Source organism: Ctenopharyngodon idella, chromosome 22 (genome assembly GCF_019924925.1).
Source record: "Ctenopharyngodon idella isolate HZGC_01 chromosome 22, HZGC01, whole genome shotgun sequence".
NCBI lineage: Eukaryota > Metazoa > Chordata > Actinopteri > Cypriniformes > Xenocyprididae > Ctenopharyngodon > Ctenopharyngodon idella.
In genome coordinates, this window is record NC_067241.1 from 27,324,201 (window position 1) to 27,351,308 (window position 27,108).

General features: G+C 37.1%; 1 protein-coding gene across 6 annotated transcripts in view; it reads right to left on the reverse strand.

Annotated features, from left to right (window-relative positions):
* The window catches only part of cacnb3a (calcium channel, voltage-dependent, beta 3a), a 47,433-nt gene extending 21,301 nt beyond the window's left edge, over positions 1-26,132 (reverse strand). For 2 of the 6 annotated variants that reach the window (XM_051880593.1, XM_051880592.1), the window contains exons 1-2: positions 25,448-26,123; positions 22,739-22,831 (exon numbers count right to left, since the gene is read on the reverse strand). In XM_051880593.1, the coding sequence (XP_051736553.1) occupies positions 22,739-22,831; positions 25,448-25,528 (174 nt within the window). In that variant the 5' untranslated portion in view covers positions 25,529-26,123. Of the gene's footprint in view, positions 1-22,738; positions 22,832-25,447 lie in introns of all 6 variants that reach the window. The other 4 variants (XM_051880596.1, XM_051880594.1, XM_051880595.1 and 1 more) reach the window with 3 other exon arrangements.
* Between the last annotated feature and the right edge of the window lie 976 nt (positions 26,133-27,108).

The following is a 27,108-nucleotide window of genomic DNA, read 5'->3' on the forward strand; positions in this document are numbered from 1 at the left end:
CCCAGCTGGGTTTGTCCATTTTCAACCCAACTTGGGTTGTTTTTAACCCAGCATTCTTCAGAGTGTGTATTAGAATCAAGACTTGCATCAGCGTTTACTCTTTCCACCATGATTACATCATCATTTGAAACAACCATCTTTGACGTTTCAACGTTGTCAAAGGAAAACTTTCTGAAACTGTTGTTTAGAAAACTTATCTGTGATTCAAAATCTAATTTTATCTAAATTAACAGTAAATTTTAGGATTTAAAAAAAAGGAAAATTTAGAACAAAAAAATAAATAAAATCAATAAGAATCATAAGTTTTATAATATTACATACATACATACTATAATTAGGGCTGTCAACGTTAACGCATGTGATTAATCTGTATTCATTAACGAGTTAAAATAATTTAATGCAAATAAATTACTGAAGCATGCGATATTGCATCATTAAATTCATTTACATCACAAGGTTAGATGATCTTATAAGTATGGAGTTTATCACACAGTTTATTAGCAACCATAATGGCGCAAGCAGCTGTAACCCTGGTAGGCGGAAATTTCTGTTCTAACCCTTTAACCCGAGCTCTGTCATATTCTGAGATTGTTTCTGAAAAGTGCAAGCCCTCACACATCGCGCTGTGTGAAATACAGACTAAACAGATCATCAAAACATACCTTCACTGTATGGCCAGATGATACGCAAACTTTCTCGGCTGGATAAAGCAAACAGTGTCTCGCTAGTAAAGTTTTGATGGATGAGGATTGCAATCAAGGTAAAAATGATTGTGGTGACGTACAGGAGTCGTACAGTAAGCATGCGCGAGTCTGTTATATTGAAACAAACAAACCATGTATGTGCACTCTTGACGCACTGATCACACATTGTATTTATGCACAGACACATTTCAAAACATTCACATTGTTTCCACACACATTCAGGATAATGTTTTGATTTGTCATGTTGCTGTGTTTAGTAATTCTGAAAGGATCCGTGTACTAAATTTACCTTGAAAAAAGCTTGCTGAAAATACACTTTTGTGAGAATCACCTGGTTTACTTTGCTGGATAGTGGATATATGACAAATGATGACAAAATGAACGTGTTAAAGCTGCAATTTGTAGTTTTCCTCTCCGCTAGAAGTCGCCTATTCAAAACAAAGGCGTAGCTTGATGACGCCAAGTTTGGGCGCGGAATCTTGGGACATGTGGTCTTCACCTCACAGGCGGTGGAAAAGAATCGGGATAGGACTTGGGCAGAAATCGTGTTCATGGATGAGATTATTAATGTTACTGTAGTATGAAGCAGAGCAGGGCCAAGTGTTGTGGGAGTGGAACGAGGCCACTGGAGCGATTGATAATGAGAGACAAACACAACACACGCCTCGCGAGCAGCGGGACATTTATTATGCCACAGTTGCCGGCGCCGCTACTGCTTTTCCGGTCATGAGTATGAGGTAACACAGCTCTGTTTATCATATTAGATACATTTGAGTGTGTTGAAAATGATGTCATAACATTACTCTGTGCGTTGTATAACCGCTGCCCGATCGCCGCTGGCATGCGAGGCGAATGCACTACCAATGACGCTAAACACCTCATTCTCTAGCGGCCATCAATGCGCAGTCGTTTAACTGCAGAACTCTCACTATCTGGCCACTGTTACACACGCAATGCAAGTGGATGTCTGTTTATCACAGCTGAAGCACAACAAAATGCTTCATGAAAAATAAAGCGCAGTTGATGAACGAACGACAAGGAACCACAAAAATACAAGTGTTCGTTGTTAGTCGCAAACAGCACAGCAGCTCCAGACAATCAAAACCCAGTGTACTCACATGACAAGCGGGATCAAAGCAGTTTTTCAGGCCTTCCCTTTTAGCTCTCTTCAGCGCTGAAAAGCTTTTCTAATATAACCGAGTCCTAAAGCGCTTGCCCAGGCATAAACCTTCATTCCAGTGATATTCTTTTGAGCTGTTTCGTATTGTGTCCCATTTCTCGTTCTGCAGTTTTTTTTCTTTTTCTTATCTCCCTCTTGCTTGTTCTGTCTTCTCGACTGTCATACGCCCCCTGATGCTGATTGGTTAGACGTTTGTTATTGGACTCGGCCCGACTAACTTCCAAACAGTGGATTTGAAATATCACTGAGTACCCCTTTAAAATAGCAATTTTCTCATGATTTACAAATAGTTGTAAACATTTGGGATATTGTAAGTACTCAACTGAACAAAATATATAACACTGGCCTAGTGGTTTTTGGATATTTTACTGCAAAATTCTTACATATTGCAGCTTTAAATAAGATAAATGGTGTATGCTTAATTTCACAATAAGTGTGGGATTAATTAAATTAAATTATTAATTTAATTAAAAATGTTTCTCTATTGACAGCCCTAACTCTAATATAATTAAATATATATAATTATATTCTGCAATATTTCTAGGTCACTAATCAAATAAGTCAATTTGTAATATTGACCATGTGGCTCCTTTGTGGAAAAGGTCAGATGTTCTTGCTTCTATTGAAGTGCTGAAGATGCTGTTTGGATCATTATATTAATGACAATATATAATTTGTAATCCAAAAAAAAGAAAAAGGAAAAGTGTAAAATATAAACATTTACATTAGTGTTTTCAGACTTTAGATAGAAACTACATAAACTCGCTGAAATGTATACATGCATACCTATTTAACTCAATGAATTTAAATGAATACACATTTTACTCAATTATTTTATATTGTACACAAATATCCGTTTACTCAAAATTGACTATAAATATAAGACAATGTGCACTGTCAATTGGTCACTTCTGTTAATTAGCCAATCTGGCACAGTTCTTGGTTAATGATGGCTATCTCAAAATTGCCAAATATCTCAATTAATCAGCCAGACCAATATATATATATATATATATATATATATAAACACATGGCTCCATAATGCATCCCAGTGAAAATCAGTGCCATCTACCCAGTGTTCTCACATTTTGTTTTAACAATACCATATTGACGAGGAATGAGGTAAAGCACACGCACACACCCTTATCGACTATATTCACTACAGCTCACAGAAGAAAAAAGGCGAGAAAGTGCAGATATTAGCATATTTAACTCTCTCCAGCTCTGAACAGAAGGCTTGTTTTTGCAGATTCAGCTATTTTATAGTGAGCTGTGTGTCATTGCCACTGTCTCTGTGTAGCAATTAGTAATTAATCTTCCTCATAACAAAAACATAATTGAGCATTTCGAGAACTACTGTGCTGTTCTCTTTTTGTTGAAAGATATTGATTTGATGGAGATATATTGGCTAGCTCACAGAAAACAACACAAAGAAAAGATGTAGGCTATTGTGTTTGTACATTTTAATCAGAGGTGTGCATTCAGTTCCAAAATTAAGCTACATTTTTTACATATTCTGTATGTCACTGATAGGTTGTTGTGGATGGTTGCCAGCACACTGATGTGGTTGCTAGGGTGTCCTGAGTGCTTTTAGCACATTGCTAAGTGTCTGCTAGGATGTTAAGAGTTTTCTAGCGTGTTGTTATGCTGTTGGTGTTTTAGATATAAATATATCTATAAATATATCCAAACAGTTGTTCCCTTGTCTATTAAAACGTAATATATTAATGCATCTTTGGTGTTTTCATGGTTTCTACAAAATAAAACCGGAAACCGAGGGTAACGCGGGTATGACGCAACTGACAGGCGATTCCCGGAGCCTTGGTTAAAACTGCAATTTTCTCACGATTTACAAATAGTTGGAAGTAAGTACTCAACTGAACAAAATATATAACACTGGCCTAGTGGTTTTTGGATATTTTACTGCAAAATTCTTACATATTGCACCTTTAAGACATAACCAACTATGTTTACTAGGATACTCACCAAGATGGGCATTTTTTTTTTTTTTTTACATAATTTGGTGTGAATTTGTCACGCTGTTTGAGACACAGCTTTCTTGGGCACGCGCTTCGGATGTTGATAGCAAACTAAACTTTCAAACTCAGCATGCAAGTAATTGCGTTCCTCATCTTCTTGCGCTTGAATATTTAAATTGGCATGCATGTGACGATGCGATGTCCAGAGCGCCGTTAAAGTTTCTTTACATTCATGTTCTCACAACATTGCATTGTTAGTATTTATACTACCTGCTAACTGGCGATTGACATTGTTTTATATACTCGCCAATGCCAATTTTTACTCACATTTGCCGCTTGTTAGTTTTAGGCCCTGCATATAAATGTTCATTATTGCATCATCATTATACTCATCTGCTACCATTATGACATCACTGTTTGGAAATAAATGGAACTTGATTTGCTTCCCCAACAAAAGCCCACATCCACACCCTCTTTTTCCTCCCGTGTCCAAAGCCCCAACTTAGCTGTGTGCAGATGTTTACCCCCACCCCCTTTCTTAGCGAGTCTCTGATGGCAGATGAAGTTAGTTCACACCCACTCACGCTTTCACTGCAACACCAAATATAGCACACAATCCCCCCCTCCCACCCCCCGGCTTCTCCTTTCCCCTTACAGCACATAGATCATCTCCCTCTCCGTGTGTAATCTCCATAGATTCACTGCATCATGGATATCATTTATCCATCGGACACATTCATATTTTAACATCAACATACACCCGGGGTTATCAAACAATACCACCTTGTTGTGAAGCAGGTAGAAATAAAAGGGAATAACAAGACCTAGATAAGACATAATACTGTAAAGATAAGCAAATGCCTGCTGCTGTGTGTAAAACCACATTGCCGTGGGTGGATTGATAAAGGTGGTGGCTGAAATGAATGTAGTTGATATAAGAGAAAATGAATGGAAGTTCTGTGCTGGTGGAAGACGTTCTTCTGGTTGGTGAGGTCATGGTGATGCTTCCTCCTATATTTGAAACTCAGCCCTGATTCTGTCAGCTCCAAATAACAGCCTCAAACAAAGTGAGCAGTACACATGGGAGGGAGGAGAGGAAGAAAGGGAAAAAGAGAGAGAGAGAGACAGGTATGGGAAGAGAGACAGAGACCAACGTGACCAAAAGTCCCATGAAAAAAGAACGTCTCTTGGGATGCTCACATACAACCCAAACAACAACCGTATCTCAAATGCAAATTAAGCTGAGTAATATTTTCCATCTTAATGTCTTACTTTGAATTAAACAGTCATTGTTAAAATGGTCTTAAACAATTCACTTCACTGGATGGTGTTAGATTTATGCTTAAAGCAAACAAACAAAAAATTCCAAAAGGGTAAAAAATAAGAAACATTCAAGATATATTAAAGATATAAAAAACAACCTACACATCCCAGCATAAACGCTCCCGATAAATTATTTGTCATTAAAGCGGCTACATTCACAAACCACTATATTTTGAACAGAAAAGCAAGCATACTGTATGCGTGATTTGGCATGGCAGCCAATTCTAAAAATAATGGATTATATATCACCTTCCCTTTATAATTACTAAAAAGCTGTCTTCTCAATTCATCACAATCTCACAAAGTTCTGCTATAATCAGTGAAGCTGGCTGCACAATGAATCTCTTATTTAGCCTACATAACGGCTACACTTTGTTATAAGTTAACTTATAACGAGAGAATTTGCGAGAGTGCAGAACTCAGTACTGGACAAAAACTCTGGCGTTTTGAGCAGTGAGTGGATTCTAATTTAAATACATCTGATTGGCCATTGCGTTCAAGAAATCAACAGATACTGTATGTTTGTGATTGGCTACAATGCTCAACGCTGCAGAAACATGTAAACAAAAACATATCATTCCTCTGTGTTGTTACTGTTATAGTTGTGGACTCCCTTTTCTCAGAGAATTAGAATGATTATTAAAACTTCATAGTTATTGTTGTAGTTACTGTTCTTGGTGTGAACTGCCCTTAAGTATTCAAAATATAATATAATCAAGTAAATTTATCTTGTTTTGAGCATATATATTTTTTGACTAGACAAAAGATGTATATACTGATTATAAAAATTATTTTTGCAGTGTTTTCCAATTGAGGACATCCCTGAATGTCCCCAAAGAGAGGTTTTATTTTATTTAGCACACTTCTGGGAATTAATTTGTCCCCAAACTATGACTAAACACACAGACACAGACACAGACACAGACACACACACACACACCATCTGTAGGCAGCTCTGCAGTAGAGACGTAACATAACAGGCCGAGTGAGAGTGAATGATCTTGATATCATCACCACAGCTCACTGCAGTAATTATTACATACATTACACTGATTTTGATGTTTGCTAAGGCAGTATCACTTTAAATATCACATACTATATATTAGTTATAATAATATGATTTGAACAAAACCCTAGTCATAAGTATTATATTTCAGTCACCATGACATCACAACTATTACAACTTCCGTTTAAAGTGACTTTAACTTGCCCATCGCTGCTATGGATATGATACTTCAAATCATGTGGTTTGTTGTCTGAATACTGTTGAAAACCTCATTTGTTTGACATTATTTAGCTAGCAATATATGTAAATACATAAATAAACATTGTTAAAAACTGCATTAAACTAAATTTAAAACAAATGAAGCCTAATTAACTAATTACATTTGCTATAAACTGAAGAATAATAAATAAAAAATAATTATGTTTTACTTCTTGGGTGTCACAATTTTAAAGACCCAGTGGAATCAAAATTAAAGTTTTGCTGGTTTGAAAATGTTTGGAATGTTACAATTTTGTAATGGAGGAAAATTATGCGGTAACAGGCAGGAAAATTATGCGGTAACAGGCAGGGTAATATGCGACATGTGGGACAAGGATATTATATTGCATGGAACCGATCTTACTGATGTAGATACCACAAAGTGATGTCACTGATCACCTTGTAACACGTGTACTGCATGCTGCTGACATTTGCCTCATTTAGAGGGCTTTAGAATGGCATGGAAAGACAACACTTCCCACTATAAAAAGGCTCTAAAAGCCGCCAGGGCCGAGCATCTCCGCAAACTCATAGAAAATAACCAAAACAATCCAAGGCTTTTATTTAGTACAGTGGCTAGATGAACAAATAAACAGAGGTCACCTGAACTGAATATTCCAACAATTTAGTAGTAATGACTTTATGAATTTCTTCACTGAAAAAATCAAAAGCATCAGAAATACAATTGCAAAAATGCAATCTTTGACAGCGTTTTATAATTCAGCCTCAATTATCGCCCCTAAAGAACAATTGCAGTGCTTTACAACTATAGTACAGGAAGAGCTAAATAAACTTATTGCATCTAAACCAACAACATGTTTATTAGATCCATAATCCACTGAACTACTGAAAGAGTTGTTACCATTAGCAGAAGAGCCCCTTCTCAATATTAACTCCTCTCTATCTCTTGGTCATGTCCCAAGACCCTTCAAGCTGGCAGTTATTAAAGGGATAGTTCACCCAAAAATGAAAATTATCCCATGATTTACTCACCCTCAAGCCATGTGTACATCTTTCTGACAAACCCAATCAGAGTTATATTAAAAAATATCCTGGATCTTCCAAGCTTTATAATGGTAGTGAATGGGGTGCTGTATTTGGAAGCCCAAAAAAGTGCATCCATCCATCCATCCATCCATCATAAAAGTAATCCACACAGCTGCAGGGGTTAATAAAGTCCTTCTGAAGCAAAGCAATAGGTTTTTGTAAGAAAAATATCCATATTTAAAACTTTATAAAATATATTATCTAGCTTCCGACAAATGGCCATACACATCGAGTTATGGCGGAAGAGTAACGTTTTACTATAGATCATGACAAACTCTTAGATTGACTACAAAATTACACTGGTATTCAGGAACAGGCATTAAGGTGGTTTAGATCATACCTTTCTGACCGTTACCATTTTTTTTTTTAAAAGGGGAATTATCCAAGTTAATGTCAGTAAATTATGGAGTGCTGCAAGGGTCTGTTTTAGGCCCTCAGCTATTTTCAATATACAGTGTTCAGCGTAAATGAGTACACCCCCTTTGAAAAGTAACATTTTAAACAATATCTCAATGAACACAAAATCAACTTCCATTAAAGCTGCAAGCAGCGATGAAAGGGCCCTCGCACCCAGGGCCACCACCACCCGGTGGCCTTAGGAAAACAGTGAATAGTGGGTGACATGCATGTAAGCGAGTAAATACAGTTGAAATATGGCAATAATAATAATACAACTTAGATTACACATTTTTCAGTTTTACTCAAATTAGTGTGATGCAAAAATGAGTACACCCCACAACAAAAACTACTACATCTAGTACTTTGTATGGCCTCCATGATTTTCAATGACAGCACCAAGTCTTCTAGGCATGGAATGAACAAGTTGGCGACATTTTGAAACATCCATCTTTTTCTATTCTTCAAGAATGACCTCTTTTAGAGACTGGATGCTGGATGGAGAGTGATGCTCAACTTGTCTCTTCAGAATTCCCCATAGGTGTTCGATTGGGTTCAGATCAGGAGCCACTGAATCACTTTCACCCTGTTCCTCTTCAGAAATCCAGGATCATTGTCATGTTGGAAAAGTGCACGACGACCAAGGGCATGGAGTGATGGTAGCATCTTCTCTTTCAGTATAGAGCAGTACATCTGTGAATTCATGATGTCATCAATGAAATGCAGTTCCCCGACACCAGCAGCACTCATGCAGCCCCACATAAGGACACTGCCACCACCATGTTTCACTGTAGGCACCATGCATTTTTCTTTGTATTCCTCACCTTTGCGACGCCATACAGTTTTGAAGCCATCAGTTCCAAAAACATTTATCTTGGTCTCATCACTTCAGAGTATAGAGTCCCAGTAGTCTTCATCTTTGTCAGCATGGGCCCTGGCAAACTCTAGGCGGGCTTTTTCATGCCTGGGCTTTAGGAGAGGCTTCTTTCATGGACGGCACCCATGCATGCCATTCCTCTGCATTGTACACAGTTTATGTCACGGGAAATAGTCACCCCAGTTTGGCTTTCTACTTTTTTAGATAACTGCAGTGAACTTGCATGCCGATTTTCTTCAACCCTTCTCATCAGAAGACGCTCCTGTCGAGGTGTTAACTTCCGCGGACATCCTGGACATCTCTGTGAGATGGTTGCAGTTCCATCTTTTTTAAATTTTTGTACCACTTTTGCTATAGTATTCTGACTGATAAGTAAAGCTTTGCTGATCTTCTTGTAGCCTTCACCTTTCTGGTGTCAAGACACGATTTTCTTTGTCAGGTCTTGTGACATGTGTCTTCTCTTCCATGTGGTGCCATTGCTGACAGCATGAAATGGGAAAGAGTTTTAACACCCTTTTATAGTCAACTGTCTGCTGGACACCTGTGTAACGAATAATTAGACTCACTTGTGGTTGAATTCTTGTTAAATTAGACATTTGAAGTCTAAAATTTAGCTTTGCTCCAGAGACTTTCAGTGGGGTGTACTCATTTTTGCATCACTTTAATTTGAGTAAAACTGAAAATTTTGTTCTTTAAGTTATATTATTAACTTTACTTTCATGTTATAAGTTAAACAGATGTTATATAAAACTTAGTCGTGTCAACATTTTGGAAATTGTTTTTGTGTTCATTGAGATATTTTTTTAAAATGTTACTTTTCAAAGGGGGTGTACTCATTTACGCTGAGCACTGTACATGCTGCCCCTTGGTAATATTATTAGAAAACACAGAATTAGTTTTCACTGTTATGCTGATGATAATCAGTTATATATTTCATCACGTCCAGATGAAATCTCAAAGTTATATATTTCATCAAGTCCAGATGAAATCTTTAAATTATCCAAGCTGACAGAGTGTGTTCAAGATATAAGTTATTGTATGACCAGTAATATTCTTTTATTAAATTTGGATAAGACTAAGGTATTACTTATTACTTACCAAAAAAGTGTACACAGAATATCTTAGAATACAATTTGCATCTAGAAAGATGTACTGTACTTCATCCTCTACAGTTAAAGACTAGGTGTTGTATTAGACCCCAGGCCTAATAGTTTTTAGGCTCCTAAACTCTGGAATAGCCTTCCTGATAATGTTTGGGCTCAGACCCACTCAGTTTAAATCTAGATTAAAGACACATCTCTTTAGCCAAGGATTCACATAATGCATCTCATAACCTTGTACTCCATTTATATCATATCAAAAGCACATGACTATCTATTGCTTGAAATGTTAAGAATTTTTTTCATTTGCTTTTCTGTTTCTACCTCAGGATGCCCATCTTAAGGTAACTAGAGATTAGATCATGTATTTATTTAGGCAGAATAAATGAGCTCATTAAAGCAATTATTATGGTAGCTCCAGTTTGGATCCAGCCTCTTACGAAGATTTCAGATGATCCGACACCTGTGAAGAGATGATGCCAACCCCTGAAAGGACTTCAGATGTCACCAACTCTGACTCAACATACACAACTGCCAAATTTTCTATATATTGTAATCATTATGATCACAACTTGTAATAATTGCTTTAATGAGCTCATTTATGCTGCCTAAATAAATACATGATGTTAGCTAACTGCATGATTTGTATTATCTTAGAACTGTACATTTTCTGTAAAGCTGCTTTGAAACAATATGGATTGTGAAAAGTGCTATACAAATAAATGTGAACTGATTGTGAATTAAATATACTACAATGAATATCAATTTGATTCCCAACCAAAATGTTAGATACAGTTGAGAACGTTGAGGTGGGACAAGCGAAAGTTGGGAAAGAGACAATTGATGTAATTAAACAAGATACTTTTTCATGCTAAGTTAATTGTGTGTTGGATAATTGTTTAAATTCTTTTAAACAAAACAACATGGAATTTATTCCTCTAATGCTTTAAAAAAGTAATAGCACACCAAAGTGTACTGTATTCATGGAATGTGCCAGCAACAAAAACATAAGATGACAAAGAGCTATTGAGTTCATGGGGACCGCAAACATGTAGGGCAATAGAAAAATGCATGGGAAAACTCTTGGTTTAGTAAGGAGAGGAGGAGGCAGACACAGGAATGAAGCACCCATATATCTACACATTACCATCCCTGTGTTTATGTCCTGTGTGTGGCACAAACGGGAAAAGTGCTCCTGCTAAGTGATCCTTAATGATGTTATGGCCGTTTGTGAACTGTCAGAGCGACCATTTCCCATCCATTATTAATGCGATGGATTTCACCACTGCTCTCAATGCTACACACCCAATATCTGAGCTTTCCTTCACATTTCATGATTCCATGTGGAAAACACTGAAAAAAACACCACCATCATCAGTATTTTCTCTCAAAAGTGAGCAGGAGATGTTTGTGTTCAGGAGATGCTGTAAGTCTTTGTGTCTGTCTGATATAAAGATGTTCTTCAGTCTAAATTTAGCCTATTCCCGTCTGATTATTAGTCAGCAGAATTCAGATCTGGACAGATACAGGCTTAGTCCAAACTTTACATTACCCAAGCTTTGGTTTCGTAGAGAAAATAAAACTTGTTGGCTAGTTAGCAGGTTACTTTTTTTAAATATAAATTGCTATACAAATGAAGAGGATTCAAATGATATTTAAAGGGGTGGTTCATTGCGATTTCACTTTTTTAACTTTAGTTAGTGTGTAATGTTGCTGCTTGAGCATAAACAGTATCTTCAAAGGTACAGCGCCGAAAGTTCAATGCAAACGGAGATATTGTCTTTTAAAGTTATGGCAGTTTCATGCCTACAAAAACGACCGGTTTGGACTACAACAAGCTTCTTCCCGGGTTGGTGACATCATAAACCCTGCAATTAACATAAACACTGCCCCCGGGAACACGCAACAAAGTGGGCGAGGCCATGTCGCGCGCATACAAGTCTTCTTCCTAGGGATGCTGGACTTCGGGAGCAATGTTTAAAATTCAGTCATGTATTCAGCTACAGTAAAGCTTTAATCAGAACACTATGGGGCAGCAGTAACATTTACAAGTGACAGCATATCTAAACACTTTGACACAAATACAAACAAAAATACTAACATTCATAAACGTCCATTAAAAGCTGTGCTCACAGAGGTTCTGCTTGACACTCTTCATCATTACTGCTATCTGGGTCTGATTCGGGCTCAAATTGATATGGCAATATTGACGCCATTATTTACATTTCCACCGAAGCAAAGACTGGACTTTGACCGAAGCACATGCGACGTTTGGGTGTCCATTTTGTGAACGAACTGATTCTTTTCAATTAACCTGGTAAATCGGTTCGCAAATGGCACTGAACGATTCGTTCGTGAATTGGACCGATCTTATTGCATATATTCTCGAGTCAACAACTCACTGATTCAAATGATCTGAGCAAGTCTACAGTTTATGATTCACTGAATTCATAAGTCTCAAGACTCAAAATGAGCCAAGAACAGGAGATCCTTACTAATGCAGAATTTTAGGATTTATTGTAAATGTAAATATATTTAGGTCATTACTGCCAGCTTTGAACTAAATCTGCTGTAAAAGGGTGAGCTGTTTAAGTATGAAATGCTTGAATGTGAATATATCCATTTTTGTGTAGCCTATTACCATCTGAACGGGGTAGGTTTTAGGTAAAAACTAAACAAAACATTAAAACAACGCAAATCAATGTTCATGCATCTTGCCCGCAGCCGTAGCTGTTTCAAATGATATAAACCTATGTTTGCATAGCGAACTTCTAAAAATCTTAATACATTTTGTCCTATTTGATGCTGTTTTTTATATTTGTCAACACACATTTACATACATTTTGTAGTTTTTCTTCATTTCTTTGTACTATATGGTATTTTTGGTTGTTTTCACTTGAATTATAAGTAATTATCAGTAGGGTAGCAGTAGGGTAAGTTTTGGTAATAATAATAATAGTAAATAATATGTCTGAATAATCTTCCTTATTGACTAGTGCTGGCTATTAGCCAAATGTGAAAATGCTCTCCCTCCTTTAGGGGATATTCGAGGTACTACCAAAAGTCCAGAGTTTTATGACCTTAAAGAGCATGATGGATTGTGGATCATTTAAAATACACAGAAGCTGAACCATTTAGGCCAATGGCCTCAAACTCAGTGTCCTGCAGAGTTCAGCTCCAACCCTAATTAAAGGTCTTCAGGATTACTAGAAACTTCCAGGCAGGTGTTTTGGAGTTGGTTGGAGATAAACTCAAACTCGTGGCTGATAAGGAATACTTATGGCAATTCTCAATTCTCAATATTTTTCTCAATTCGGTCACTTTTCTCAATTCAGTCACCACTGGCAGATGTGGAAAAATTTACTTTTAGACCCTCCTATGGATAAAGGATCCTAAAAGAGAAAAATGTACTCAACCTAAGAAATATAAATATATACTTTGAATGAATGAATGAATGAATATATCTAGCCAAACTACATCCTATTCCGAAATAAAACATAATGCCTTTAAAAGCACAATATGTAAGATTTTTAGATTAAAATATCCAAAACCCACTAGAACAATGTTATATATTTTGTTGACTTGTATACTTACATTATCCCAAATGTTTCCAAGAATGTTTAAATCCAGAGAAATAAGCTATTTTAACCAGGACACGGACCTTGTCCGTGCGTCGCCTATCAATGACATCATACCCGCGTTACCCTCGATTTCCCGTTTTATTTTGTAGAACCCATGGAAACACTAAAGACGCTTTAATATATGATGTGTTTAAATCACGTTTTCTTGATTTACAGCTAGTACCATGTTTTACCATGCCTAATATCGATCTAGCTTACTGCAGTGTGCAACAAGTGTCTCGTAGTAGCCTTTGAGCGAACGTACAGAGTAGCATTATAACAACTTTCAACACGTAAATGTATCTATATGATAAAACAGCGTTGTGGTACCCCACATACACATGACCGGAAGAAGCTGAAGTGGTGACTGTGGCATAATAAAAGTTCTGTTGCTCTCAAGCCGTGTGTCGCGTTTGCCTCTCATTAGTAATCGCTCCAGCGACCTCGTTCAGCTCCACACAGCATTTGGCCCTGCTTTGCTTCATACTACAGCAACGTTAATAATCCATGAATATGATTTCTGCCTGAGTCCCGTCGGATTCTTTTCCACCGGCTGTAGATGTGAAGAAAACACCTCCCAAGATTCCGAGAGATCAAGGCGAAATCAAGGCATCATCAAGCTACGTCAATACATTGACGTAAAATACATTCAGCCGTCGCTCCCAAAATGAATTCAATAAGTCATCTTGTTAATGTTATAAATTAATTATGTCTCCGTTTGTCATTACCGATTAAAGAGTATCTGGCGCCACCGCATGGTTAAAATAAACACATTTACCGAGTACATTGGTATTAAAAACGGCTTTTAAAAACTATCCATGATTCAGTTTTGGGGACCATGACACAAGTTTGATGCTGTCGTGGAACAAGCAACAGCTTGACCGAGTGCCTCATCTTCTTAATCTCTTCACGTAAATGATTACATTTTGATGACTTGCGTTTCTTCCCCACCGCAGAAACCACCACAGGTTCATCAATGCCGTCAAAATTATTAATTTTTCTGTTTTTGTTTATCACAAAGTACAAAGTTGATAAGGAAAACTAGGATGCCGGGTGTAATTCAGAGCGCCGCTATTACTGTTTACAGTGCGTGGAATGGTGCGCTGTGATTACTTGAGCGGATATATCGCATTCTGCAGAGAAAGGACACTGCCGTTTGTCGCGTTTTGGAAAGAAAGGGAGAAAACATGACAGAATAACACAACGTATATCACATTTTGCGCTATATTAATAAATGACTTTTCAATACCGACCAGATACAATACTGATTGTGGCCGAAACTCAATTTTTAAAAAAATAACGTTTATCGCGTTTTGGAACCAAACTCTTTATTTATTTGCTTGGTCAGTGTCGTTGTGGGTTTTGTTTCTTTTGCGGTTGTAGGCTGCAAGAACCTATTGAAATAACTGAAATCATTTGGCGAAGTGATATGGAACTGTAATGCGGTCAAAACCTGCCTAGAACTACTTTAGCCATGCGTTTCCCTGAAAATAATAGAGTACCTCAGAGATGACGTGTTTTTGTATGCAAAACCCGGAAGCGAGTTAGCATTTTAGGACTTCCAGTTCCATCACCCTAAAGTCTATGGGTTTTTTGAAAGGGATTTTGCTAAATAGCCTGAAATAAGGTCTGTGGTTAACAAAGACTCTAAATATTTTCACGTTTTGATCTATGACATAAAACACACCAGTTATAACCCGCTTGTGATTTTTTTAAACCTTTATTGTGTCTTAAAAACGGCGGTTGCTAACAAATTGCTAAAAGGGACTACTTCCTTTGGCGGGGACTTTAGACGTCATCATGACAAACAGGACATTTGGACAGCATTTCTCATGAAAAAGTGGATAAGTATTCATACACAGCGCAGATCATAATCAGCGAGCATGTTTTTAAATAAAGTTGTTTTTTAAATAAAACTTTGAGGAAGCTTGGTGGTGGTGACGTTGATCCGCAACCATGGTGTGCTGTAGTCCGTTTATAGCCTACTGTTAGCTTTTTATATCTGACGACTTTATTTAGGCTTCAAAATGTATAAATGTTGTGTTAACTTGTAAAGATTATCTTGATAGACAAAACGTGTAAGTGTCATAACCCTTTGTTAAACACAGAGCTTATTTTTTGCGATTTTCCAAAAGTCTATGGGAAAAATGCATAGGCTTTCGATCGAGGGAACCCGTATGCCGATAACTTCCGGGTTGGCCTACAAAAACACGTCATCTCTGAGGTATTCTACTGCACACCTTAGAGCGTTGGTCAACCAATCAGATTCGAGCATTCAACAGCCCCGTAGTATAAAATAATATATTAAATATATTAACTAAATTGCACCGTAGCCTATATTTTAGTTTACCAAATGCTTGCCAGTACATTTCAAAGACAATAGAAGTAATTAAGAAATGACATATAAAGATGTACTTAAGTCCCAAAAAACACTCTAAAGTTCAGCTAATTGAATTTAATACAAATCTGAACTATAATACATTTTCATTTAATTGCAATTAACATGCAATGAAGTGTCCGAAAACATTACATTCAGTATGCACTTAAGTATATTCTTTTAAAGTTTAGTATTTCCGTAGGCTGCTCTTTTAAAAAGTCTTGTAGAGTTTTGTAGAGGTGTGCTATTATTGTTCCATGCGATCAGATAATAATCTACACTTACTTCATAATTTGACTTCACACATTAAAACGGAACAGCAGAAATATACCGGCACGTGTCTATTATCTGTATTTAACTGCACCACAAAAAAACCTGATTTCCACTCTGTGTCCAAACTGGGGCAGTTGAGAGTGGTTGAGAGTTTATTATGCAATGTCTGTTTAGCAAGGTGTCAGAAAGAGAATCACTACACAACATCGCACTCAATGCCTTCTCTTCCCAGAGTGTCCTGAAGTGCTCTGGAGTGGGAGGGGCTGAAGGACGCATGGACGTGCACGTTATGTAAGCCTTCAGATCAAGAGTCCTCCTTCACAGAAAAGCAGCTACTGTGGTGGTACTGTGGTACAGTAATGGTATCAGATGGTAATACTATGGTATTACCATTAGATGTATATTGCAGTACATATTAATGTACCATCGTATTTACTATTATGCTATTTGTCCAAAAATTGCATCATTTAGGTTTACAAAAGTAATATAAAATAAAATAAATTTTAATACCATTACATTTTAATACCAATGTTAATGCTGGAAGTGAGATGTAGCTAAAATCTTGTAAATATTCCTCATCTGCATCTTATATTCTTCTTCAGAGTGGATGAAGAGAGCAGAGAATGAGGAACGATACAATACATAGAAATGCAAGGGAACCAGAGAGAGAGAGAGAGAGACTGTTGTATATTAAGGCTTATACCCGCAGTTCTGTAAGGCTATATATGCTTTTAATCAATAATAATTTCCATGCAAAAACTGAACACCCATAGAAGCTGCCACGAGTCCATATATGAGAGACAGTTCACGTGAGGTAGGTTTCCATACAATAAGAAAACAGATGGGATCGGATTGAGTCTTGAAATAGATCCTCTCAACAGCAGCAGGTAAATGCCACTGTTTCTCCTGCAGAGATGAGTCACAATCCAGCAAGACAACCCCACCCGAGTCAAAGGAAAGATTTCTGGAAGTCAAAACATAGCCACAGCTACAGAAGAGCACAAACAGGGTGAAACCACTTTTAGAGGAGCTCCAGTCAAAAAACAACAAACAACACACACACACATTGGGTTTCCATGTTTTATGGGGACTTTCAATAGACATAATGATTTTATACTGTACAAAACTGTATATTCTATCCCCTAACCCTAAACCTACCCATCACAGAAAACTTTCTGCATTTTTACATTTTCAAAAAATATCACTTAGTATGATTTATAAGATGTTTTACTCATAGGGAACAAAAAATGTGTCCACAAGAACAAGGATTTTGGATATTGCCATCTTTGTGGGGACATTTTGTCCTCATAACATAGGGTTTACCAGGACCACACACACACACACGCACACACACACAGAGAGAGAGAGATTTGTTTTGCTATCTTAGTGAGGACATCCCATAGACGTAATGGTTTTTATACTGTACAAACTGTACATTCTACCCCCCTACACTAATGCTACCCCTAAACCTACCCATCACAGAAAACATTCTGCATTTTTACATTTTTAATAAAACATTATTTAGTATGTTTTTAAAGCTATTTTAAATATGAGGACTCATGAAATATGCTCATATTTCATGTTTACGTCATAATGCCAGTGTAATACCCATGTCATTATACATATGTGTCCTCATAAATCACAAAAATGCGCGCACACACACACACACACAAAGAGAGAGAGAGAGAGAGAGAGAGAGAGAGAGAGAACCAAACCCTTTCATTTTAAAGGGTTAATTTTAATTACTCACCCTCATGTCGTTCCACACCTGTAAGACCTTTGTTCATCTTCAGAACACAAATTAAGATATTTTTGATGAAATCCGAAAGGTATATGACTCGTCCATAGACAGCAATATAATCAACACTTTCAAGGTCCAGAAAGGTACTAAAGACATCGTTAAAACAGTCGACGTGACTGCAGTGGTTCAACCTTAATATTATGAAGCGACAAGAATACTTTTTGTGCGCAAAAACAAAACAAAAATAATGACTTTATTCAACAATCTTTTCTTTTCCCTGTAAGCACAGTGCAGAGCTTCCGTGTTTACATCTCAGTATTGGCCAAAGCTGATCACGTGAGCATCACAACGAATGCACGTGATGCTGACGCAGGAGGCGGCCAATAATGAGTCGGCGTTCTGATGTAGAACCTGGACGTAAACAACATATGAGAATGACACAGAAGAGAAGATATTGTTGAATAAAGTTGTTGTTTTTGTTTTGTTTTTGTTTTTGCTGTTTTAACGATGTCTTTAGTACCTTTCTGGACATTAAAAGTGGTGGTTATATTGCTGTCTATGGACGAGTCATATACCTCTCGGATTTCATCAAAAATATCTTAATTTGTCTTCCGAAGATGAACGAAGTTCTTACGGGTTTGGAACGACATGAAGGTGAGTAATTAATGACAGAATTTTTTTATTTTTGAGTGAACTAACCTTTTAAGGTCCTAAAAACAGTGCTTACATTTGTCTATAACTCTAAGAATAGTAATACAGTTAATTAAGGGTCTTCCAAACGACTGGGGCGTTTCTTTTCTCACGATGTTCATACAAAATTGCCATTAAACTGTACCATGATAAAGCTGCAGTGTCATCATTCTGCACAAAACAGATTTATAAAAAAAATAAAAACTTAATAAATAAAAAAAAATGTCATTAATAAATAAATTTTATACTTTAATTAATATGTTTAATAAATATTAAATTATATAGTAGTAGATGTTTTACCAGTGTCCAATCACAAAATCTGGTCAGAACTGAGTGATTAGCAAAGATTGTGTACAGCCATTTAAATAGTAACTACATGGGAATGCTAATAAGCCTGGCACAATCAAACTTTAAAAAAAAAAAAAATAATATTTTTATTCAGCAAGAACATTGATCAAAAAGATAAAATTAAACTGATTCAAAATATTTTCATTTCAAATAATGCTGCTCTTTTAAACTTTCTACTAAAAAAAAAAAAAATCCTGTATCACGGTTCCCACAAAAATATGAAGCAGCACAATGGTTTTCAACATTGATAATAATAATAAGAAATATTTCTTGAGCATCATCATATTATAATGATTTCTGAAGGATCATGTGACACTGAAGACTGGAGTAATGATGCTGAAAATTCAGCTTTGATCACAGGAATAAGTTACATTTTAAAACATATTAAAACAGATATTTTAAATTGTAATATTTCACAATATTTCTGTTGTACTGTATTTTTGATCAAATAAATTCAGCCTTGGTGAGCACAAGACACTTTTTTTCAAAAACATTCAAAAATCCTATACTGACCCCAAACTTTTGAGCGTTAATGTGAATGCCTTTTACCAGTGACTATAGTATATTCACAACATAGCATAGCCTTTTCTGCCTTATTGCTTAAAAGCATAGTTCACCCAAAAATGAAAATTTTGTCATTTACTCCCCCTCATGTTGTTCCAAACCTGTATGGATTTCTTTTTTTCTGCTGAACACAAAAGAAAATATTTTGAAGGATATGGGTAACCAAACAGTTGATGGACCCCATTAACTTCCATAGTATGGAAAAAAATAACAACAACTTTCAGAATTTTCATTTTTGGGTGAACTATCCCTTTAAGTATAGCATCCATTTATCAAATACAGCACATTCACCACTGTCTTTATCCACATAAGGATTCCATGATGTACGTCACAGATGCTTTTTTCAGGTACGCCATCACGGCACGAGTTTTATGACCAAAAAGAGAAGATCTAACATTCACCAGCATTCTCCACTCCAAATGAGCTCCATTAATATTTTACTATTTTAATATTTTTGGAACTGTGATATTTTGGGAGAAAATTGAAACTGCCACGACCTCCTGGTCATGAAAATTAACAACCCGCTCAATATGCCATCTCTTCTTTCCACACACACGCACTTACAAATTCTCTATTTCTTTTTCTCACAGGTTAGCACATTAAGAGCTGCATAGACAATTGTCCCCGTTAATGCCATTTAAACCTTGTCTGTAAACTTCCGAACAGAAGAATTTGGACTAGGTATCTAAGGGTGTCACATTTGAAGACAAATGACCCTATATGGTGTGAGCAGAACAAACTGAAGAATTTGGGTCACTCATTACAGAGGAAATTAATTGATGTAACGATGCTGACATAGATTTTGAAGTGTGCCATGGAGAAATTCAGTGCGCTTGTCATAACCTAATTTTTCCTTTTGGTGTTTTCAAAAGATTCTCTTAAATAATACATGAAGATGCTGCAGGAGAGTAATGGAACTGCCTCCATCTAGAGACCACGTCTTGAATTACAGCACAAATGAGACATATAGCTATAATCAGTTTTTACACAGGAGGCATTACACAAGTTGTTTAGACATACGTATCAAAACTGAATAAATCAAAAGGGAAATTTAAGGACACATACGGTCATTTAGACACAAGTGTCCTTGTTACACGTTACATGTTCTTACAGTAGTAATAACAGTAAATTACATGCAACTAACCCTAAACCAAATCATAATTCTAACCCTATAGTAAGTACAAGTAGTTAATTAATATTACTCAGTACTTAAATGTATAATTACACAGTAACAAGGACACCTTAACATAAAGTGCAACCAGAGATTTTTTACAAAGACTCTTTTTCTAAATGTTTTAATGTAACCTGGCAACAACCATTCATAACCTTTTATTAAAGATGAAATACACCACAAATACAGCATATTTACACAAACTAATTGTTCCAAAAATGTCTGACAAGTCAAACTCCATGGACATGACTAGAAGGTAAAGTGTAGGGAAAAAAAAATAGTACACTGTAGGGCTGACCCTGAATAGTCAACAATTCGAAGCTTCGATAGGAGGAGCCTGATTCGACTACCAATCTCACAGTCGAATCTTTGCAAAGGTGTTATGAAACGAGATATGGGGGTGTTCAATATCTGATTTTACATAGAAGTACCGGTTCTCTCCCAATAGGTTAATATACAGCCTATTATGATAATGCTGTAAATAAAAATGTGAAAAGAAAGAAGCTTTTAATAAATATTTTTAATGTGCGTGAACAAATCTAACCACCCCTGTGACAGATTTAAGTTTCACTTCCATGGTCCGTGAACGACAGAGGAGCATCTTGGCGGCAGGGATTAAATCTTTAACAATGTCTGGGATAAGAAAATCTAAAGTGTAGAATTGGATGCAGTTTGAAATGGTAAAAGATGATCCAAAAAATGTAAGATGCAAGTTGTGCCAACAGCTCATGTCCTACCACTCAACAACGACAAACATTGCAGCGCACTTCTGCCGGCCAACGTAAACGAGTTGACTAATGCTAGCTGACTAGAAAATAAAAGCTGTCTTAAGGCGCGGGTATAGGCCTTACTATTTTTCGCGTCCCGCTCCATCTCGTGCACTGTTGAGCGTGCAAGCCTGTCAAAGCAGCCTATAATCCTTTGGCCTTGAGCGCGGAAAGAGTTTGTGCGCACTTTATAGTGGACTGCTGTTTTTCAAGCACACCCCCCCCCAGCACACACATATATGATTCGACTAACAGTCGAATCTAGGCAATCTGATTCGACTATGTAAATCCGTAGTCGGGGACACCCCAGTACACTGTAAACTTACATCAAAATAATGTATTGATCCATCAAGTGTCAATATCTGAACAGAATTATTGTAATCTCCATGCTCTTATTTTGTTTTTAAATTTATTTTAAGGCAAAAACAAACACTTTGTAAAGTTCATGGGTTTAAAACCAACAGTATATATAAATATATGTGAAGTTTATACTATGTAAAAGACATTATTTGATGTGTATATATATATATATATATATATATTAGGGGTGTGACTAGATCTCGTGCCACAAGATCTCGCGAGATTAAAATGTGACAAGATTTCTCGTAGCGGTAAAAAGCAGTCTCGTGATATTGCCATGACGGGAATGTGAGGGTGAAATTAGGACAGAATATCACACTGCTACAATTACATTATGCCACCACTGTCGTTTTTGATTTTTATAAAAATAAAAACCTTTTAATTCAGTTGGATAACGGTCACTTTAATTCCATCCAGCTCATCCAACACAAGCAGCAGAGTCGTATGTAGTTCAGCAGGAATAAGATTTCACTAATCACGTGACAAGAGTAAGTGACGAGATTACTGACAAGACCATGGCGGAGGATTCGTACTCAAAGTCAAACTGAAATGACATTCATTACAAGATGATTAGTTAAAACATGCACCTGCAGACTGTTTTTCTAGTCATGTATTTCGTCATGGAGGATTTCTTAAAAATACTGTGTAAAAATCTTGTCTCGTTCTTGTGAACTCAATCTCGGGTGTCGTTTCATCTCGTGAGCGAATTGTCTCGTCACACCCCTTATATATATATATAGAGAGATAGATAGATAGATAGATAGATAGATAAGAAGATTCACATGTTTTCAAAATAAGACAGCTGCTGAAGTCACTTCCCCTGGTCACACTACACAACCTCTATAGCTACTAAAGCAGTGACCACTCAAACAACCCCACAGGAATACATAATGACAGAAACAACATGCTGGCATCTGAATGAATATGGACGCGCTGATTGATGAAGCAGAGTCTTACCTGTCGTTTGATGAAGCTGGAGGTGGTGTCAGACGAGGTGCTGCCATCTGAGCGTTTAAAACGACCCTTGCGCTTCGGCAACTTTCGTGGTAGCTATATGGAGACAACCACATCAAAACAAACAGTCACTCGGTTACAGTAACATCAGACACAAGATGCCTTGTCTGCTCTTCATAAAACAGGTGCTGTAGCTGGAAAACTGGGGTAGGACACCAGATGTACTGTAAGAGTTTCTGCAGCTGCAGTAGATGAATGTTCACATCATAGCAAATGGGTCTGGGGTAACTGTAAGCTCTTTTAATAGTTGAAAGTACTAGTAAAGTCTTATAATATGACATATATATGTAGTTTGTATCTGTTCTAGTCATCAGCTCCTAAATACCTTTGATGTAAGTAAGTAAGACTGATTTCCCCTTAACTAACTGCTAGTTGGTCAGACTAATTCTTAAGACGCAGTCTTAACATAGTGGCTATATTTAGGCAACTGGCCCCCTGGACTACTCTACTTTTAGTCTACTCTACAGGTACATTATCTTTTTTGTTCAGAACCAAATTCTTTTATTTATGGTATTAGCAGTGTTGTGGGTAACTCATTACAAGTAATGCAAGTTACGTAATCAGATTACTTTCAAGTAACTAGTAAAGTAACACATTACTTTTATATTTACAACAAAATATCTGAGTTACTTTTTCAAATAAGTAACTCAAGTTACTTTGTTTTCACATTTATTGACTGACAGCTGTCCTTTCTCCATGTTGAGAAAAATTAGGAGTAAGTACAGAGACATTGTGTGCGCTGTGTACATGATGGCTATTCTAGACTAGTTCTGGACTAAGGCCACATCCACACGAAGCCAGAGCTTTCCCTATCCTATCTTTTTTCCTCATTCTAAAAAAAATTCCGTAAACACGACGTCATTTCAAGAAATATCTGCGTACACACACGCAACCACTGAAACGACTCAAAACGATGTAGTATACATGCCAGACCAGTATGTGGTGCTGTAATTCTGCCACAGAGATAAACTAAAAACGGAAAAGAAGACTTGGAGCATGCGCATAAACCTTGTGCGCTGTATACAAACTTTAGGAAAGCTTAGAAATAAAGTTAGATGATGTAGCAGTGTCTGACTAGGGTTGAGATGTGGGGTGATGACATCATCGTTTCACAAAATATACGGATTGGCTGTACACATGAAAACGATTTATCCACTCTGGGACCCGGTTTCAAAAAAATAGTGGTTTCAGGCTCCCAAAACGCCAGATCTGACTAGACGAAACGCTGATACCATACAAAATTTTTACGTATACAGCTAAACACGTCTCTGTGTGGACAGGTTCTAAATGTGAGCATACATTTACTCAATTACTTCTTCTCCTGTATCCTATTCTTCTGTATTCCAGAATGGGAGCACAGCTGAAAGGCTTGTTTGTTTGAACTGCGCCCTCTACTGTACAGGCGTGAATTTGCATTTCCTTCAGCCTGAGGCTTATTCATTTCACTTTTAGTGTGAAAGGGCCTTCTTTACATTTGCCAAAAATAGAACTTTTTTGTTGTTATAAAAATAAACAAACAAACAGACCAGTAACGTAAAAGTAATGTAACACATTACTTTCCATAAAAAGTAACTAAGTAACACAATTAGTTACTTTTTTAAGGAGTAATGCGATATTGTAATGCATTACTTATAAAAGTAACTTTCCTCAACACTGGGTATTAGACAGTATTTCTGTTGGAAAATCCAACCTGATCACACAGGAAAACGTAGCTATGAGCTGGCAATTTTATATGAATTCATACACTGTGAATTGTATGAAAACATACGATTTTTAGGAAAAAAGTAAGCATGAAGGTCCACCCCTAAACATAACCGTTACTGTGTAACGGCATAGGCAGATTGTACAAAAATGTACAAATGAGGTTGTACGAATTCAGACAAATTAGCCAAAATGTTGCGAAATTGCCATGAAATTGTGTCAGAAAATTCAGGTTAAGATGGTTGTGTTTTGGAACATGGTCATTAATTGATACAAGCTGGTTATTAGCTGACCGAACAGACACCATTTCCCAAAAATCCTCTTGACACCGTATGACCAGCTGGTATTGTTTCTGGTCCAAATGGTCTACCAGCTAATGACCAGATTCTAATGACTATTTTGGACCAACTAATAACCAACTTAGACCTGCTAAAAACAGCTATCATGTTCAAAAACACAGCTACTAGCTTAATATGGTATTTGAAACAAGGGTAGGACAGGTGACCATGGGACTTAGGTTGGCTACAGGTGAGACCCATGCCATGACCAGTGAGGGTTCACCATTTTAATGCTGTTTATCCGTACTAAGTACAAACTGACAGAGAAAAGTGTCTGAACTGTTAAATGAACAGTATGCCTACAGATGCTTGGCCTGAAGGACAAGGCCTTGGTTGCGGTTGGAAATCTCAGGGCGGAGGAAAAACAGGAATTGGGAGTTTTCGCGGATGGTGGAGGAGCATCAAACATCTTATCAACATCTCGTCTCCGCTCATTAAAAACAACTGCGCGTGTCTGATTAAAGGCGCGATAAAGGCGATATTACACGGGCAGATTGTGTAGCTGTAGCGCTCTGCGGATATATGAAGTGCTTCAATGCTCGACTGCTCAACAACAAGTAGCCAAAAATTAACCATTTAAGAGAACATATACAAATCCCCCCAAAAGTCTTACCTGGAAATAGTGCGACTGAGAAGCGCTTTCTACACCAGACAGAGGGTCTGCGGAAGATTTGGACATCTTTACTTGCACCATCTATTTGAGAGCGCAGGGAGGCGGGTGCATAAATGCATTGGTGCTTACTGGAAGAAACGGCGATACGAAATACATATGCCTGCCGAGGAAGAAGAGTATCACGATTGAACAGTGACTCTATTTGAGCGGTATACGCAGAGATCCTAAGATATATTCCCTCGCGCGGGTAATCATAAATCAAGATAGTAATACAGGTGTACAATTGCAATGTGTCTGTTTCTTGTGCATGCGCCTTTTGTAATATGTCTCGCGCTACCGTGTGTGTGTGCTGCGTTATCTCTCTCCCTCCCTCTTCCCACTCTTTCCCCAGAGCATGCTATATTTGCCTCTCTTGTACAGTACATGCATGGAGATTAGTCTTCCAGCAATACAAATATCTCACCCAAAACTCATTAGATAAAAAAGATCGTAACAGTTAAATTGGAATACAGTTTAGGCTAATATTCTGAACTTTGTGAATATCTGAGATTTCTCAAATAATCTGCAGTGCAACAACTCTGTAATGTGATGTCAGGTAATTTAAAGCTGCTGAGAGCGATTGTCTAAAGTAACACGAAATGTCCCACTAAAATAGGTATACAGGAGAAATTACACTTATTTCTTTAACACCCCTATGTAAATAGCAAGAAATTAGGCTATTTGAAAGCGGTCCGAGAAATTTAACCAATCAGAAAACGTTAAAGGCACAGTATGTAAAATTTTTGGATTAAAATATCCAAAAACCACTAGAACAATGTTATATATTTTGTTAACTTGTGTACTTACATTATCCCAAATGTTTCCAAGAATGTTTAAATCCAGATAAATAAGCAATTTTAACCAGGACACGGACTATGTCCGTGCGTCGCCTATCAACGACATCATACTCACGTTACCCACGATTTCTGGTTTTATTTTGTAGAAACCATGGAAACACCAAAGACACTTTATATTATGTTTTATTATACAGGTGAGCAACTGTTTGGATACATTCATCAACAGAAAATTAATCATTGTTATATAGCTCAACACAGTAAGTCTTTTTGTTTAAATCTCATTTTCTTGATTTACCGTGAGTACCATGTTTTACCATGACTAATATCAATCTAGCTTACTGCAGTGTGCAAGAAGTGTCTCATAGTAGCCGCAGAGCAAATGCACAGAGTAGCATTATAACAACTTTCAACAATCAAATATATCTAATATGATAAAACAGCGCTGCGTTACCCCACATACACATGACCGGAAGAAGCAAAAGCTCTCGTCTGCGGCATAATAAAAGCTCCACTGCTCTCGAGCCGTGTGTCATGTTTGTCTCTCATTAGCAATCGCGCCAGCGGCCTTGTTCCGCTCCAATGGCTTTCAGCCACACCCTGCTTCATACTAGTAATGTTAATAAATCTTTAATACATTAGCTCATTCATTGTTTTCTGCCTGAGTCCCATCCCGATTCTTTTCCACCGACTGTAGACGTGAAGACAAAACCTCTCATGATTCTGCAAAATCAAGGCGTCATCAAGCTACGCCTTTTTTCTTTTGATTAAGTGACCTCTAGTGGCGAAAACTACATACTGTGCCATTAAGGCAGCTATCCTTTTTGC